The sequence below is a fragment of the Nansenia antarctica genome, assembly GCF_963989245.1.
Source record: "Nansenia antarctica genome assembly, chromosome: 11".
NCBI classification, from domain to species: domain Eukaryota; kingdom Metazoa; phylum Chordata; class Actinopteri; order Argentiniformes; family Microstomatidae; genus Nansenia; species Nansenia antarctica.
This window is the reverse complement of record NC_137681.1, coordinates 14,494,258-14,512,063: the sequence shown is the minus strand read 5'-3', so window position 1 is coordinate 14,512,063 and position 17,806 is coordinate 14,494,258. Positions and strand designations below refer to the sequence as shown.

The following is a 17,806-nucleotide window of genomic DNA, read 5'->3' as shown; positions in this document are numbered from 1 at the left end:
TAACCCCCCTCTGACACATGATTGAAGTGTTTTGCCAATTGAGTTTGAACAGGTGAGTCAGTGAGACCAATTGGTAATTAGGGTGTGGCATTTTGAAGGCCAGTGTTTTCCAGGTGAACAAAGTGTGCTAAATGATGCGATTTGTGCTCAGACTTTTGAGTTTAGCAGTCTTGAGTCTTGTGGTTGATACATGAGCTTCTACAAGTTTTCAGAACTGTGTACATAGTTCAATTTTTTGTGTGTATAGTACAATGGGTGGGGGGGGGAACTGTAATTGACGCACATGTATGTATCACATTGACGGCACTATTACATGACTGTCTCTTTAAAAATTAATCAATTGTCGAAAGTGTCATCGATGTACTCTATCGATTGACTACTTACGTCTGTTGAAATAAGTCAGACCAGTGTGTTACGTCACAATATTGCGACCCTTGAAGTTGCCCACAACATAATTGCAAGGTTGTGTGTTGTTTTTTGACAAGCTACAGTAAACGTTCCCACAAAAGCAGTCATGTCAACCGCAATGAACTTCGGCAGTAAGTCTTTTCGGCCTCGGGCTCCCGACAAAGGAGCTTTCCCTCTGGATCATTTCGGTGAGTAGCACACAGGCTCATTCATTGATTCAGCAATGTCGATGTGTCCAGAAACTGCGCAGCCCCAACCAGGCTCAGGTTGCTAATGTAATAATGACACCTATGAACCGCTGCCGAATGATAATACTATAATAATAATAATAATAATAATACCGACAAGTTAACACCATCCAACACGTAAACAAAATCACTTGCTATAGCTCTCCCCAGTGGTCTGGTATGTGGTACATCTTTGGCTGTGTCATTGCAGGAGAGTGCAAAGCCTTCAAAGAGAAGTTCATGCGGTGTCTGAGAGAGAACAGCTATGACAACTCCCAGTGCCGGCTGCAGTCCAAAGACTACCTGGCGTGCAGGATGGATAAGTGAGTATTGCTACTAGGGATGCTGATAACTGCTGCTCAAAAATCCCCACCTTTAACTGCAGATCTGACAGAAGAACTGTGTGTAAACAATGTTAAAGAAGCAATGGTATCTCTATTTTGCTATCAGTCTTTTGAAATCTGTACGGTAATTACTGAGCCCATGCTAGGGTTGTTTCTGTACCCAGCATTTGAACTGTACTAATATTCCATCCCATTTCAGTCAGCTAATGGCCAGAGAGCCGATGGAGAGGCTGGGGTTCAAAGACCTGCTGGACCAGCCTAGCCAGGAGAACAAGGAGGCCAAAACATGAACCCTACTGAGATGACAGTGTGTGCTAGAGGGATAAAAGACCTGAGGCTGTTTTTCCCCTGCCTTGTGTATATAAAATGAAAATGTAATATATTGTCTTGTGGTTGCAAGCATTGTAAATAAATATTTTGGTAAAAAAACTATCATATCTTGTGTGGGTTTGATGTTGGAATATGGATTGACCTCAAAAGGAGATAATGGACAGGGTTTGGTATGCTTCACTCAAGCTAGTCATCTTGCATCATCTAAAGCCAGCAGACTTACTTAATTTGTTTTATACGGTAACATGAACTACATGTTTTGCATGCTACACTTGATGTACTGCATTTGATGTACATTTAGTCTCACAAGTGTTGTGGTGTGTTGTAATTTTATTATTGTCAAGACAAATAAATCAAGTTGAGCCAGTGCAACTAAAACGATACCTGCATGATTAAAACAAACTGCACTCACAAAATATGTACAGAACAAAATACACTATATAAAAAGTCCACAAAAATTGTACATGTTTGTAAAAACACAAAACATTGGGTCAGTGACATGAGATATTCATGTTCAGCTACTTAGGACTAGAAGCACAAAGGCTAGAAGGGTGACTCGACTTCACACACAGTGCTAGCTTGCCTCAGATTGACCATATACAGACCAATAAAATGCACTGCATGCTTAGAGAATCTGTTCCAGAGAAGAAAGTGGGGGGCCGTGGAGGGATAAGGTCACAGCTCTACCGGGAGGAGTTGGAGCTGGAGCGTGAACGGTGGCGTCTGCGACCAGGGGAGCGAGAGCGAGTCCTGCGGCGTACAGGAGAGCGTCTCCTTGGTGAACGGGATCTGAGCAAGAGAGAGACAGGAGAGAAACAACGGTCAGGGAGAAGGAACAGTATACATCACGTGATCCCTGGAAACAACCTATCATCTGCAGATAATATGAAAGTACATTTCAGTATATCTAATATATACATGTACAGCACAACATAGCATAGCACTCCTGATGTTCTTAGTGCAGGATACAGGCTAAGAACAGGATATATGTCTGTAATAAAGTGTACAAGACATTTCAGAGGCAGACATCATCATCATCACCTTCTCCTCATTCGGGGCGGGGTGCGGCGCCACATAGGGGGTGGTGGAGGCATCCTGCGAGGGGGGGTGAGTCTGCGGGGGGGCGGACGAACCCTGGGAGCAAGAACAGCAGTGGCTGTGATCTCCTGTCCGTCAATCTGACCTGTAGTCACCGGGAAGGGCAAATAAGAGAGTGCAGAGGTTACAGCAATTCCAAATGCTTTCACTCGACACAAGCTGCAACCGGCTCCATTTTCCTCCACCCACCTCCATCCATGTGTTTGAGAGCCTTCTCTGCTTCGTCAGCCGTCTCAAACTCCACATAAGCGTAGCCCTTGGATAGGTGTGGGTGGAGCCTGTCCACCGGCATGTCAATCATCTTGATCTTCCCATAGGTGGAGAAGATCTCCTGGATGTGTTCCTGAGAGAGAGAACACATGGAGAATTCAGTTATGTTTTTCCTTTTACCGGTACTATTCAACAATAACACTACTCATATACTATCATATTGTACTATATTACCATTCCTAACGGCTTGACATAAAACATGCTCATTAGGGATGCACCGATACCAGTATTCGTACCCGATACTGTGCTCATGTACTCATAAAACTACTGCAACACATCCGCTCCCGATACCATTTTGCGGCAACATAACGTAATCTCTCGTAGCAGGTAGGCATAGGAGGAGCAATGTCAGCATTTTATTTTCTGTTTGTTTTCATATTACAAAGGGTTTTGAGGGCCCACTCAATATAACAAACAACAGTTTTAGGATTGTCAGAGAATTCATCTTGTGTTTGATTCACTGTATCGTGTGCCTTCCTGCTACATACTCGGGTGAGTGTTAATGATACATGGCTTGTGAACAAACTTACGTTTTAGGACTGTTCAAAACCAAGGACTGTGTGATCATCTTGTTATGTATAGTTATGTGTTTTTAGCATGTTCATGTTCTATCAGCATGTTGTGATGTGCTAAACATGCAGTTAGACATTACATACAATGTTTTTGTTCGCTACTAGCTACCAACGCGATGGTAGCAAACACGTCTGTTTTGCTTCTTCAACTATTTTCAATGTATGACATAATTTTAAAGCTTACAATCTGCAGTTTCATAACCTGTAAGACAAAACACTAGACCCTGTTACATATTTAATTTGTTACAGTAAAAAAAGTGCTGATGAACAGCTGATGAAAATAAAATATGTTTTCAAAGTAGAACTGTAATGATATTATTAAATACTTGTATCGGTACTCAGTGTTGGCAAGTACCCAAATGTAAGTACTTGTATTTGTACTACTAACTAGTGCATCCCTAGTGCTCATTCATGTTACAATGGCGGCCCATTGTGACTCACCTTGATGACGTTTCTGGTGAGGCGGCCCAGGTACACCTTGGTGGGTCTAGGACTGGGGCTCCTTCTACGCCTCTCCTTGTCATCCTTCTTCACAGACTTAGATCTACAGCATATTAAAAAAAAGATGTCTGACTATTAACATACTCTAATGGTCCTGGAGGGCAGGGGAGGATGATAGAGGCAGAAATCAGAGGACGGGGCTCATAGTAATGCATGGAATGGAATGAGAAATGGTATCAAACACGTGAATCGCCCTCTGATCTTCTACGTCACATACTTTGAGCGTGAGCGGCGGCGGTTGTCATGGCGGCGGCGGTTGGCCGATCCCGAGGAGCTGGACGAGCTGGACGAGCGGGAGCTGGAAGACCCAGAACGGCTCGAAGCGGAGGAACTGGAGCCACTGGAGGACCCGGAACTGGAGCCAGAGCTACTGCTGGAGCTGGAGCTGGACCCGAGGACAGGAGGATGGAGAGAGCAGAAGGGTGGGGGGTGGGGCATGGGATATCACTTATTAGCCTAGAGAAACCTCTAACTGTAAGGATAGATTTGGAGATACAATTCAGGTTCTCTACCCCTGCAGTGCTCTTAAGATCTGAAGAAGTGGATAGGTGAAAACAGTTTTAATCAAGGTTCAATGAAGGGGTCTGGGCTAGACCAGGTTGGTTGGAATTGGCCAAAAGTGCCCTCAGAGACGGGAGGGGGAGTTCAAGCAGTGACAGTCCTCGGTGATCTGACCTGCTGGTCCCGGTGGAGGCACTGCGCCGCTTGCGGCCCTTCTCCCTGCCCCTGTCCTTCTCAGCTCCCTCCTTCACTGCGCCGGTCTTCTCCTTCCCTCGCTCTTTGGTGGTCTTGTCCTCTGTGCGTTCCTTCCTTTTCGTTGGAGAAGGTGCCCTGTTGATGGACAGTAGAGGGTGTTAGTTGAATGAATGAATGGTCTTTATTGTCATTGCTATAGTACAGGTACCAAACAACGAAATTTGGGAGGGGGGGCTCCCCTGGTGCTAGGAAATAAAAAAAACTAAAAAAACAATAAGGGAAAGGAGCTGGTTTACATAAATAAAGGCTATGTACACTATCCACTATACTATACTGTACAGATAAAACGACTAGGGTTGTCATATTGCACATAGTTACATATGCATGAACATTACTACTATGTATATGCATAGAGCATATCAATGATGTATTCTAAAATGTACCTTGTGTTAGTCCCGTGTCATATAAACTGCAGAATGTCAACATAACTGGAGACAGTTTGTCTACCCACCCCCAAATACAAATATTGCGAGGGCATAAAACCTAATGACCCCCCCCCGTCCCACTCTGCGCGTATGTAACGGTATATAATCATGCCATATAAGTTGATTCTGCAACCACTAAATGCTGCTTATTTAATCTGCCAACTGAATGCATTTGTTGTTTAGCTACTGTAACGTTTAGCCAGTGTGCTGTTATAGAGATGAGTGACCTGCTTGCCAGTGTGTCACTACTAGCTTTAGCTAAGCTACCTTAAAATGACTAATTCCTTGACACATCGGTGCAATACTCACTCGAATCAAACGACATTGTCTAAAATAAGAATTGACGTATAATTTCTTTAAACACAGAATTGTCAATGTCACGATTGAGTCGGATTGAAAAGGGCAATCTTACATCTTTATTTCTCGTCGCCGGCTAAGGTCGCACGTGGATGACGTCGTAATGTGGGGAGTGTGACGTTTCATTTCCTTCTGCGCAAAAGGTCCTGCGGTTATGCAACGATCGTCTTGAAGGGGGACACTCGTGGTGCTCTGCGACCCGGCCAAAATCTGCTTTCTCCCCTAATGAATAGACCTGCTGTTTATTGTTCTGTGTGGCGTCATGGTAGGACACCCTCACTCCTACCTATGCTGTGTTTATGCTAAATATGTTATGCTAGTAGATCATTATGTTTAGACTGCAATGTCAAAACGAAATTTAAAAAAAAAAAAATCTAGTTCTAGTTTCTGGTTGCCAATCCACATCACGTTGTTCTCACGACTCCTGTTGAGAACAAGCTGAAAAGAGGGACTGTGAGCTTAGGGTAAACCCCAAAAAAATCCATTGTAGTCCACTTATAGAATACTGTTGTAAGAACTGGTCAAATAAGACAAATGATTGCCAAAGAAGATGATGCAGCAGGTGCAGCAGATACAGATGCACTCACAGCAGACACAGGTGCAACAGATACAAGTGCACCAGATACAGGTGCAACAGATGGGGGCGCAGCAGACACGGATGAAGCAAACACAGGCTGTTCCGGAACCCTAGCCCTGACAGTGGTTTCAGCCGCTGTCGGGGGCACTCTCCAGTATGGCTACAACATCTCCATCATCAATGCACCCACCAGCCACATCCAGAGGTTCATTAACGACACGTACTGTGAGCGTTGGGGCACCGGCCTGGAGGTCGGGCAGGTGACCCTGTTATGGACCCTGATCGTGTCTTCCTTCTCCCTGGGCGGCTGGGCTGGGGCTCTGCTCGCTGGGCCCATGTCTGTCCGTTGCGGGAGGAAAAAGTCACTGCTGCTCAACAACTCCTTCCTCTTCGTTGGCGCAGTCTTTGCCCTCACCAGCAGAGCGGCGAGGTCCTTTGAGATGGTCGTCGTAGCCCGCTTCCTGGTGGGGATCAACTGCGGGGTGAGCATGAATGTCCAGCCTATGTATTTCGGGGAGAGTGCGCCTAAACGCCTGCGCGGTGCTGTAGCCTTCTCCTCAGCTGTGTTCACTGCGTTCGGGATCTTTATGGGCCAGGTCATCGGCCTCACAGAGATACTGGGCACTGAGCCTCTCTGGCCCTACCTCCTGGCCAGTAATGCCATCCCAGGCATCCTCCAGCTGCTCACCTTGCCCTGGTTCCCAGAGAGTCCCCGCTACCTTCTCATCGACCGGGGGGACAAGGAGGCCTGCGCCCTGGCCCTGGGGAGGCTCCGCGGTGGGGTGGCACCCAGGCAGGAGATGGAGGAAATGCTGCAGGAGCAGGCTGCAGCCGGCACGGCCAAAGCCAAGACACCCTGGGACCTGTTCACTGACCGCTCCCTTCACCCCCAGCTACGTACCGTCATGTTTGCCAGCAGCGCTATGATGCTGTGTGGTAATGATTCCATATACTTCTATGCCACATACATCTTCATAGCGGCAGGGATTCCTGCAGAGAAGGTCCAGTACGCCTCCATAGGCACGGGGGCCTGTGAGTTAATCGGTGCCCTAGTGTGTAACCTGCTGATTGAGCGCCTGGGGCGCAGGCTGCTCATCATGGGGGGGTACGCCAGCATGACCGTCTGGGCGGTGGTCTTCACGCTGTCCCTCTCCCTCCAGGGCTCTGTCCCAGGGATGCCCTACGTCAGCATTGCCTGTGTGTTCGCCTACATCCTCAGCTTCGGCATGGGCCCTGCTGGTGTGACGGGCATCTTGCCCGCAGAGATCTTTGACCAGACGGCGCGGCCGGCGGCGTACATGGTGGCTGGATCACTGATGTGGCTGAACCTCTTCCTTGTGGGCATGGCCTTCCCGTTCTTAGTGAGTGGACTTGGTAACTTCTGTTTCGCCCCCTTCTGTGCGGTGTGTGTGGCGTCTGTTTTCTTTTTCCTTTTCAAACTACCAGAGACCAAGGGCAGGACACTGGTGGAGATCACTGTGGAGTTTGATAAGATGAATGCGAAAGAGGGCCCAGAGAGGCAGGGGACTGAGCCCAGCAAGGAGCACTATCGGCTGGGCCAGGCTCAACCTCTCACTGCCCTAGACCCAGACCCAGTACCAGAGCTTGAGAATGGTCAGGTGCACAGTGAGTGCTAGCAGTCTACTGTAATGAAGTCCATAATAATCAGTGGATGTGTCACATAATCAATGGATGTGTACCTCCTTAGATATTGTGTTTTTCTGGTCACATAATCAAGAAATATAGCCTACAAAATAAATGAATAAACAAAATCAGGGAGCCAATGAGAAAATCAAGGCAAGGCAAGTTTATTTGTAGCACATTTCATACAACAGGGGCAATTCAAAGTGCTTTACATACAGCATTAAAATAAATACATCAAGAGGAGAATGGTAAACAGATAAAAAAAAAAAAATGATATAAGTAAACGTTTAATAATATAATAAATAAGATAATAGAAATGAATAAAAAGACATGGATGGAAGTGTTAGTGGTTAATATTTTTTTTTACCTATTATTACCTACCTCACTATTCCTATATGCACTGTAGTTCAAACGGGACTCTCTCCTCAAGCTGCCTAAAAAACGTTCCGAATTGCTGTTATTTTGTACATTGATCAATGTTGTGGCACCATGTTATTGATGAGTTAGGATAGTACTACCTCTTTGATTTAAACACAGTACTGTACCAAATTCACCTAATCTCAGCATTTAATTAATTTATGTTCCCAATGAAGGTATCTTTGACTGGCTTTACTTGAATATAAGTTGGTCTGGTCTGCTCTGTAAGCTTTGTGCAAATTAGCTATCATGGAATATTGCACTTGGTGTTATATAAAGATGTGTTTTGATTTGAAGTTGCAATGAGATAAGTGTAAAAGACACATGATTATTATAAGTGTCTTATATAAGCACGCATATGGGCTGGGCACGACTGAAGTGCAATGACATTAAAATAAATACAATAAATCAGTGACCTGGGGTGGTCCAGTGGTCTAGCACCATGGCCTACAGTGCACACATATGCCCATTGGGTTCAAATTCGGCCCATGCCCTCTCCTATTTATTTTCATATCTCTCTTCACTATCTCTATCCAAAAACCTGTTTTATGCACTATTGGGCCTATATTATTTATTAATTTATTCATTGTTGCATATCATAATTTTTCAAGAAGTCTTGATACTTCCATAATATTTATTCTATTTACCTCCGTTTTAGCTGAGAGGAAGAACTGCTGTAACTGCACGACAAATATGTATATGTTATATTGTTATCTATAGGCTATGTATTTAAAATACATAAATACAAATAATAGAAATGACTGCTTGATTTTTTGAATGGTGTCTGTCACTGGCAGTCTTATTCACTGTTTCAGTAACAACTAGCAAATAGCCAGTTTCACAGAATGACCAGTAGGTGTCGCCATTGCTGGAGGAATGTTGCACGGCTTAAAAAGCTGCCTGGTGGGCCAGGAATGAACTACTGGTGATGAATGGTATGAATGTCTTTACCATCTTAATGTATTCAGTATGACACTTCAGCTGAATTTCAGCATGACACTTCTGAATTGAAATGTATGTGAAAGACAAGGAGTAGGAACTCAGAAAAACCAAAGCCTAAATAATGATTACCTGTGTACTGTACCTATTTTTGAAAGTAAAGACTGTTTTTGATTCAAGTTCCAGCCATTACAGTACAGACTGGGCATACTATGGGCTAAGACTCTGTGCACCGCGCTTCAATCCCTGGGGAATCAGATTCATCCCCATGACGAGTTACTAGGTTTTCTAAGATGGTGCTCTTCCTCCCCCTGCCTAATTTGCTGTCTACCAAGGAGACGGCGGAGGCAATGTTGTCCCCTGTTTTCCGTCTCCATGGATTCCCTAGGGATGTGGTGTCAGAACGGAGTTCATCTCATGGTTATGGAGGGCGTTCTGTTCCCTTCACGGTACCACCCCCAGTCCAAAGGCCAGACCGAGCGGCTCAACCAGGAGCTGGAGACGTCTCTCCGTTGCCTCATATCCCAGAACCAACCCAGCCACCTGGAGTACCAGTAAGCGCCTCATCTGGGTCCAGTATGCCCATAACACCCTGCAGGGTTTAGCTTCTGGTCTCTCTCCCTTCTAGTATGCCTTCTAGTATGCCTATCAGTCCCCGCTGTTCCCTGACCTGGAGACGGAGGTCAGCGTCCCTTCTGCTTTGGTCTCTGCTCGTTTCTCTGACGTTGCCTGCTGTCTTCTCCTTGCCAGATTATATGCCTTATATGTCTCCTGACTGTGTATATACCTGTGTACCGTACCTATTTTTGAAAGTCATGCATTGAAGTCCTTTGCCTGAGTACTCCAGCCATTACAGTAATTCAAGATGTATTTATTTGTTTACATGATAAACATCATGACAATACATAGACAATACGTATACTATATATACTACTACTATGTACTGTATGTGTATATATATATAAATCTCATATGCTGTATTGTTGTCTTCTCTGAAATGAATGGTAATGATCATTTAAAATGAAATAAATAATACAAATGAAATATCTGGATGTATAATATTAATACCATTTGTTGCATAAGGTCTCTGATTCAATAAGGCAATTTGGGAGATTTACTCCCACACACTGAGTCCTTTGATTTATCTTTCTTCATTACGCTGTTCTGTGTTATCATGTTACTCAGTCTCTAATCTATCCCAGATGCTTTAATCCAATATTACACAGAGTGATTTTCCTCTTGTCATAATCTCATTCATAATGACACACAAGAAAAGCTGCCATAGTTATTTTGAATGAATTTTTAACAATTTGAAATTAAACTGAAAACTCATGTTTAGTTCTAACAATTTGTTATGGTGCAGAAGGAGCCAACATAGAAGAAAGATGGAAAGAGAGAGGGACGGGGACAGGGGGGCAAGGTAACGTCAATCCTCTGACATTGACTGATGAAATTCATTTGCCAGGTAGCACCTCGTCTCATGTAACAGACCTCTGGGTTCAGTCAGGTCCTGATAGCAGGTGCAGGCAGGGGCGATGTGTTAAACCAAACATAAGTATGGTCATCGGTTGGATGCACACTGCAGCTATTTTGGACTGGTAATTGGTCCACAATCTCAGCAGGCTCTGCTTGCAAAAAGCTAATGAAGCTCTCCTGGGTTACGCAGAGGAATCACATTCACACAGTTACTACTTATTACAGGATCACTGTGCTGCTTCTCACCCTCTGTGGGTCTTTGGAAAGGAGAGGGAGCCATTGAAGTGTGTGTGTGTGTGTGTGTGTGTGTGTGTGTGTCAGGTGTCAGATGAGCTTATCATCTTTCTAGCTTCATTCTAGCTTCATTCTAGTGCGACCCTACTTTGCCTGGATTCTTAATAGGACTAGATGTTAAAATCCCTAAATAATTAGCACAACAATTGACTGAGTGGAGTTGGAGATGTCCTCTTGGGTGGAGTGGAATTTGGCAATGATCACGTGGTGCCACCAGTACGACACATCTTCAGTTGTGGTCCCCGACCTCATTGGGTGTTTCGGCCATTTATCACAAGACACCCTCTGCCGAGGTTGGCCCACCACAGGCTGATCAGGCCTGGGTGTGTGTCGCACGGTGGCACCACGTGGTCATTTGGGAGCCCATGTTGGGTCCCTACGTTTCAGCCACAGCCAGTGACTGCTCCGTTCTGCTGCAGTGGACAGTTCTTTAATTGCCTTCCGTTGGGCCTGTCCTCTGATCCCTACTGCCCTCAGGAGCCTTGTGGTGGAGCTGGCTACAAAGCCTCTGCAGCCCACCTCCACTGGCCACACCTTCACGTTCCAGCCCCGCCCCTCTGCTTCGACTGCTAAGTTGGCATACCGCAGCCTCTTCCGTTCGAATGCCTCATCGATGGCCTCCTCCCATGGGACCGTCAGTTCTACGATGAAGACACGCCGGCAGGACTTGGACCAGAGGACTAGGTCTGGGCGCAGGTTGGTCGCTGCAATTTCGGGTGGGAAGGTGAGCCTCTGGCTGAGGTCTACCCGCATTTCCCAATCCCGGGAACTTCAGTGTGAAACAGAGTTGTGCTTTCTGTAGTGAGACAATGGACTTATTCACCATGCAGGGATCATATTAGAACAGTATCTTAAGGTAGGCCATACGGGTTAGGCTATACTGGTCAAACAGAAAAGGAAATTGGGGAGATACTTATGTTCAGGAAATACATGAAGTAAATTATATTTGACTCAGTAAATCTGCTTGCAAATAGCCTATAGCACACTTTCAGGTTGAAATCTGGGAAATGTAATCTGTGATGGGAAGCTAAGACTGTAACTTTGCAATCCCATATGCTTAATATCCAAAGCCTCCATCAGTTCTTCTCCTGGTCGGTTTCCAGCAGAGTTTCAAAGGAATGATGAGTCTATTTTTAGAGGAAACCTCCTTCTCCCCCAGAACCATATGCTTATGCGTATGCTTATGCTACTGTCATGGGAGGCCTCTTAATACCTTGGTGCGTGAGAGCTGAGAATGAATGCTGGAAACGGAAAGGAAAACACGGAGAGTGGCCATGATAACGTCTGTTTGTACGTTGGTCTATTTCAGCTCTTAGGGGCCCGGACCATCTGTAAGTGTTCCCAACTCAGTGAAAACATTCAACCCGAAACATTTAATTCACATGAAGATCGAACTATCTGAAGGGCCAACGTCGATCAGAACTCACAACGTGTGCCATTCAAATGGATGAATCCACTAAAGATAATGGCTCTGATGGCTTTTATGCCAACCTGGAGAGTGAAGGTGTATGACATCCAACCTATTGTGATGAATGTCACAGTGACATTGATCACAGTAAGATTTAGGTAGATATATACACTCTAGATTGACCCAGCGGCCATGAGAAAGTCATTCTATCCCTCCAATATCCACTTATTGTACCAGTTTGTGGTATGATAGAGGATTACTGCCAGTGGCGGCGTTAGGCCTGGATGTCTGGGGCTGTAGCCATGAATGAATTTTACAAAAATAAGAATTTGTCATATTTGTATGTACTGTAGGTCGATTCGATACACTATGTCTATCGATTTACCGCTGCCCATCACCCCACCCCCACCCTCATCAACAAACATTTTTCTGATGCATGCTTTCTGGGCTGGACTAAGCCTAACAACAGCAGTGAGTCATCAACTGTCCTTCCTGCCCGTTGTCCAGTCAATAAGAAAGAAAAACATTTCCCATGCATGCTCAGTAGGAGGAGCTGTTGTCTGACTGATTTGGGGAAAAGGAGAAAAGGAGGAGAGTGTGAGGGAGGAGGATGGACATGTTGATAGGTTGTCTCTGTGCATCAACAGACAATGTCCTGAGAGACATTAGAGCCTGTTGTTACTCCCGCAACCAGAAGTGGAACACAAGGATGTTGGTAAATAGTGATTGAACACTCAACAAGGGATGTGGGTGGGTGGGAGAGGGGGGGGGGTAAAGATGGTGGTGTGTTGCCAGGCACTTGTAAGATAAGGAGAGAGAGAGACAACATTGTCACCTTGGTAACACAAATGTCACAACATTTACAAGGCAGGAAGACGGGGGGGGGGGGCATTTTGTATGTTTATTCTAAGAGAGAGAGAAATAAGAAAGACAGTGAGGAGGGAATCGGTAGAGTATGTATATTAAGTCAACTGCACGTATTCCATCGTTGATATTAAATTCATCTTACCTACCCCCCACCCCCCAAACAGGCTCTTTTTCACCACATGCTATTACATTTTGACACAGGCCTGACACAGTGTTACCCTGGAGACAGGGCAGGATGACAATGCCAGGGCACAGTTTAAGAGGTCACAGTGTGCAGGGGGAATATTAGCCCTGTCGCCCACACATCCTGTACCTCAGTCCACACTTAAATAAAAGCAGGGACAGAGGTCTTTACTGTTGCTTGACCTTTTTTTCTGGCAAGGTGAATGATGTGTAGAGAGATGAGAGGGAGAGTACACACACAGGTGCAAGCATGCACGCACACATGCACACACACACACACACACACACACACACATACACGTACATACACACACACACACACACACACACACACACACACACACAAACACACAGTCACAGCTCTACACACGCAGGTGCAAGCATGCACGCACGCACACATGCACACACACACACACACACATACACACACACACACGGTCATGGTCACACACACACACAGTCACAGCTCCACACACAAAACACCCACCATCCTCAAGCCAATGTCACACTGTGTTGTCCTCAGGAATATTACCTTCACAGATTGAGGAGTGAATACACCACTTCAGCAAGGTGAAATGAACTCAGTGTTGCACAATCAGGTAGCGATAATAATAACAACACCACTGCTACTAAAAGAACCCATCAAGGCCTCCAGCCTCTCTCAACACTAGAGTATATCTTCAAGCAAATCTCAGGGACATACTGACAGCAGGAAAATACTTCTCTCATGTCCTACCGACAGTGACTGCACGACAATAACAAAAACAATAATAATATTGATTTCCTTGTGGTCTTCTTTGCCCCCGGTAAGCGGTAGGCGAAATAATGCTGTTGATGTATAAAAGTTGTTTGTGGCTTGTGATGTTTTGGCTCAGGGGGAACGTTTGCCTTCAGACTTGAGAAGCAGATGCCAGGTAAGAGGGGGGTGCTAAATTGGGCTAAGAACCCTAAATAAGGTCCCTAGGAACAGACACAGTGGTAAAGAAAAATCACCCATCTTTCTGCCCTCCAGACTGCATTTCACCAAGACGAAAAGAACCATGTCTGACAGATGCAAAAAACGTTTAATTTGGTTTCCATTGTCAGACTAACATATTGAACCATCAGTCACGGTTTAGGAGGTCTGTGGTTGAAAAGTCTCATTTGTCTGCCCCTCAGGGATATTCCATTGTTGGAATCTTCCTATGCTTCATTTGAAATCTTCAGATTACTTCATTTCCTCTCTGGTCTCTGGATCCCGTGGTGTGATACCTTACTGTGGGTTTCAACTGAAGGAAAGACAGAGAAGGACAGAACCCAAAGGTCCATCAGGGCCCAGTTTTAATCTAGATCAGAATGATCCTGATTCTTTTTAGCTGTCCAGGATCAAATCGAGCTGGCTGATTCCCCCTATACGACTCAGAATCATCCAGATATATCTGATCCTAGATAGATAGCAAAAAAAGAGGCTGCCAGGCTACCAGCTACCAGCCAGCTACCACCAGGCCAGGCTACCAGTTACCAGCCAGCTACCACCAGGCCAGGCTACCAACTACCAGCCAGCTACCACCAGGCCAGGCTACCAGCTACCAGCCAGCTACCATCAGGCTAGGCCAAGGCTCCCAGCTACCAGCCAGCTACCACCAGGCCAGGCCCAGTCTACCAGCTACCAGTCAGCTACCACCAGGCTACCAGCCAGCTACCACCAGTCCAGGCTACCAGATACTAGCCAGCTACCACCAGGCCAGGCTACCAACTACCAGCCAGCTACCACCAGGCCAGGCTACCAGCCAGGTACCATCAGGCCAGGGCGGGCTACCAGCGACCAGCCAGCTACCATCGGGCCAGGCTACCAACTACTAGCCAGCTACCACCAGGCCCAGGCTACCAACTCCTGCATCCTACTGGACACTCTGGACTAGACAAGTTACTGCCAGGCTACACCTGCCCAGCTACCAGCAGCTCAGGCTAGATCTGATTACTTAAAGTAAGTAAGTCTGACTGAAAGCTGAGTCCAGTATGTCTAAGAATGTGAAGTTGGTATTGCTCAAAATCGGTATGTCGATTGTCGGTTATAGTCTTGTACTCTATGTTTTTGCTTTAGACACTTAGCTTGACTGAGTGTCTTTTTATCTTTTGTAGATTGTAAATGTATTATGTCTGTATGTCTGTATTTTGTATGTTCAGGACTCCAGGAAGACTAGAGGTACATCCGTGTGCTTCTAATGGGGATCCTTAAATAAAATCTAAATAAGTTCCTCTGTGTGTTCGTTCCTGTATGTTGACTTTATTAATTAACCAAATTATAACACACTCAACTCTAAATGAGATTTTACATTGAACAAGAAATACATACTGTATACCTATAATGGCTTAAGCCTTCAAAATATATAATCAGTGGTCAAAATGCATGATTAGATATTATGATTCAGTCTGAACTGAAGACCAGAGTTTTTGTGTTTGTGGGGCCCTTTTCAATTAGGACCACTAATTTGGTATGATTAGTACTCTGCCCAAGCCCAGTTCTGCATTTATGCAATTTTAAATGTCCATAAATTGTAAAAGTGCAGACGTCAGTGAAAGGAGACTTCACTGAACGCTGAAGTAGCTCACTGTCTCATAAATGCAGGAAAAACACTCTTGAGAGTCTACTGTCTGTCTACTGAAGAGAAGGCTTGAGATCCAAGTTTTTGTTTTCTCTCCTTGTCCTTCTGTCTTGCTTCAACTCATCTTGCAGTTCAAACAGGATTACAGAATGCAGGGTAGAGGGAGTTACATTGTAGACAGGAGGAATGGGACTCCTGTGAACACTGTCTACTCAAAAAGCACACATTTAGTATTTAGATTCAACATTGTGACACTTACTCAACAGTTTCACTGAGGGAGCCTCAATGAACAGTTGCTCTATCGATGCCGCCATTGCAGTAAAGAACTAAACTCAAAACCAAAAACAGACTACTGAGCACCAAACTACAATACCAAGTAACCAAGTGGGGAATATACACACAGGCTCACAGGAAATAATATCCCGGACGAGCCCCCATTATGTTACGTTCCCCCTTCCCCCTTAGTAAGACCACATGGGGGAGGGGGACATTTTTTTACTTGAAGCAAGATATAGTGGCAAGACATACGCACAGCACTTATGATTCAGCAGACTGAACACAGAACATCTGCTTAGATTTGGTTGGCGCCTATAATGTAATGACCCCCTCTTAATGTAATTAATTTGATTCTCTATAATAATAATAATAATAATAATAATAATAATAATAATAATAATAATAATAAAAATAATAATAACTTTTTATTTGTATAGAACTTTTCCTGCAAACGTTGCAGCCCACCTCTGGAAACCAGTAGAACAGAAACCCAACAGAAATTCCCCATGGAAATGACTTCTTTTTTTTTTTAAACAAAGTTTTTATTCAAAGAGTACATACACAATACTATACATACACAATAATACACTAAGTAGCATACAGAAATATCACAGATGACTCTTTCTTTTGTTTTTTTCTTTTCTAAACATGAACATCAAATAACCCCCCCACCTCCCTCTCTTAATTACATTTACATTTAAATTGTTTTATTTACATTTAAAACAAAAAATTTCAACATAGACAGGAATTAGACATTTCCCCCCATCATATCAGTAATACAGAAAGATGAATAAAAATAAAATAGTAAACATCCAATAAAAAGTTAAAATAATAATAATAAATAATAATAGTGCCATCCATCCATTGTCAGTATTAAAAACAAAACGCCCCTCCGCCCCTCTCCCTGAACTAAAATACTAAAACAGTAATATTTAAGCCACAAAATATAAGAAAAAGACACTTATGAGTCTATTTGAGGTGGCTGTGACCATTGCAATGAATATTGGCCTTTCAGCAATAGCCAAGTTAATTCTCCAGGTAGGTAGTCAAGTACAGGAGACCACATTTCGGTAAAGGACCTCTCATTACCCCTCAGAACTGCACCAATTCTTTCTCTGGCTTCCCCCCCCCCCCCCGCCCCCAAGTCTGCCCAGGACTGAACTGGACTCTGTAAAAAAAAAACTCTGCACTGCACTTTACTTTATACCGCACTATCAAATGCACTGTTGTCTGTCCTGTGTTGTTGTTGTGTTGTCCTGTTTTTTGATATGTGAAAAAAGTATAAACGCACTTGCTGTGGTGACGAAGCAAATTCCTATATGTGTAACGCATAGTGGCAATAAACGTTATCTCTCAATCTCAATCTCAATCTCAATGAGGGAGGACCCTGAACATCTCCCTGTACCATATTGTAGCAGTAGGTGGCTTATCCTTGATCCAATTAATCAAAATACATTTTCTGGCCAATAATAGTAATTTGTCACACAGTTTGAACTGTAAACAAGTTAGAGTTACCTCCTTTGAGGGAAGGCCAAGGATGTAAAGCCCTGGGTCTCTCTTAATCTTTACCCGAAAGATGCCGCTCAGCTCCTGGGAAATGCCATTCAGCTCCTGTGCCCCAAAACCTTTTAATCAATTTACATTGCCAAAAATAATGGTAATATGTTCCAATCTCTCTAACACTTATTACACAGGGGGGAGATCTGGCGGTCCATCCTGTTTAGTATATAGGGAGTTATGTAGACGGTGTAGTATTTTATACTGCGTCTCTCATAGTCTTTAGATCTAAACACCCTAATGGCCTCCTGCCAATTATCTTCAATATACTCAGTACCAAAATCTCTCTCCCATT

General features: G+C 44.4%; 3 protein-coding genes across 3 annotated transcripts; 2 read left to right on the top strand and 1 right to left on the bottom strand.

The window, feature by feature from the left end:
• The first annotated feature begins 458 nt into the window (after positions 1–458).
• cox19 (cytochrome c oxidase assembly factor COX19) lies at positions 459–1,374 on the top strand. Its single transcript, XM_080541509.1, has 3 exons — positions 459–596; positions 847–958; positions 1,179–1,374. Exons 1-3 carry the CDS (start codon positions 515–517, stop codon positions 1,267–1,269), a joined length of 285 nt encoding a protein of 94 aa, XP_080397635.1. The 5' UTR covers positions 459–514; the 3' UTR covers positions 1,270–1,374.
• A 274-nt stretch (positions 1,375–1,648) lies between these two features.
• LOC308167248 (RNA-binding protein with serine-rich domain 1-like) lies at positions 1,649–5,401 on the bottom strand. Its single transcript, XM_080541634.1, has 7 exons — positions 5,344–5,401; positions 4,426–4,581; positions 3,968–4,135; positions 3,691–3,793; positions 2,597–2,750; positions 2,351–2,492; positions 1,649–2,098 (listed from the first exon to the last, which is right to left on the bottom strand). Coding segments are annotated over exons 1-7 (831 nt in total). The 5' UTR covers positions 5,346–5,401; the 3' UTR covers positions 1,649–1,992.
• A 421-nt stretch (positions 5,402–5,822) lies between these two features.
• On the top strand, positions 5,823–9,423 carry LOC308167841 (solute carrier family 2, facilitated glucose transporter member 11-like; the record flags this gene model as incomplete). The annotated part of the gene is made up of 2 exons (XM_080542319.1): positions 5,823–7,491; positions 9,254–9,423. The coding sequence occupies 2 exons, from the start codon at positions 5,823–5,825 to the stop codon at positions 9,421–9,423; spliced, it is 1,839 nt and encodes a 612-aa protein (XP_080398445.1).
• Between the last annotated feature and the right edge of the window lie 8,383 nt (positions 9,424–17,806).

Excerpts from the sequence above, each read along its gene's own strand:
- LOC308167248 (XM_080541634.1), bottom strand. Across the intron at positions 4,136-4,425 it reads GCCTCCACCGGGACCAGCAG|CTCCAGCTCCAGCAGTAGCT; the intron begins GTCAGATCACCG and ends CCTCGGGTCCAG. Across the intron at positions 2,751-3,690 it reads TCACCAGAAACGTCATCAAG|GAACACATCCAGGAGATCTT; the intron begins GTGAGTCACAAT and ends TCTCTCTCTCAG.
- cox19 (XM_080541509.1), top strand. The coding sequence starts at position 515 with ATGTCAACCGCAATGAACTTCGGCAGTAAGTCTTTTCGGCCTCGGGCT. Across the intron at positions 597-846 it reads TTTCCCTCTGGATCATTTCG|GAGAGTGCAAAGCCTTCAAA; the intron begins GTGAGTAGCACA and ends GTGTCATTGCAG. Across the intron at positions 959-1,178 it reads CTGGCGTGCAGGATGGATAA|TCAGCTAATGGCCAGAGAGC; the intron begins GTGAGTATTGCT and ends ATCCCATTTCAG.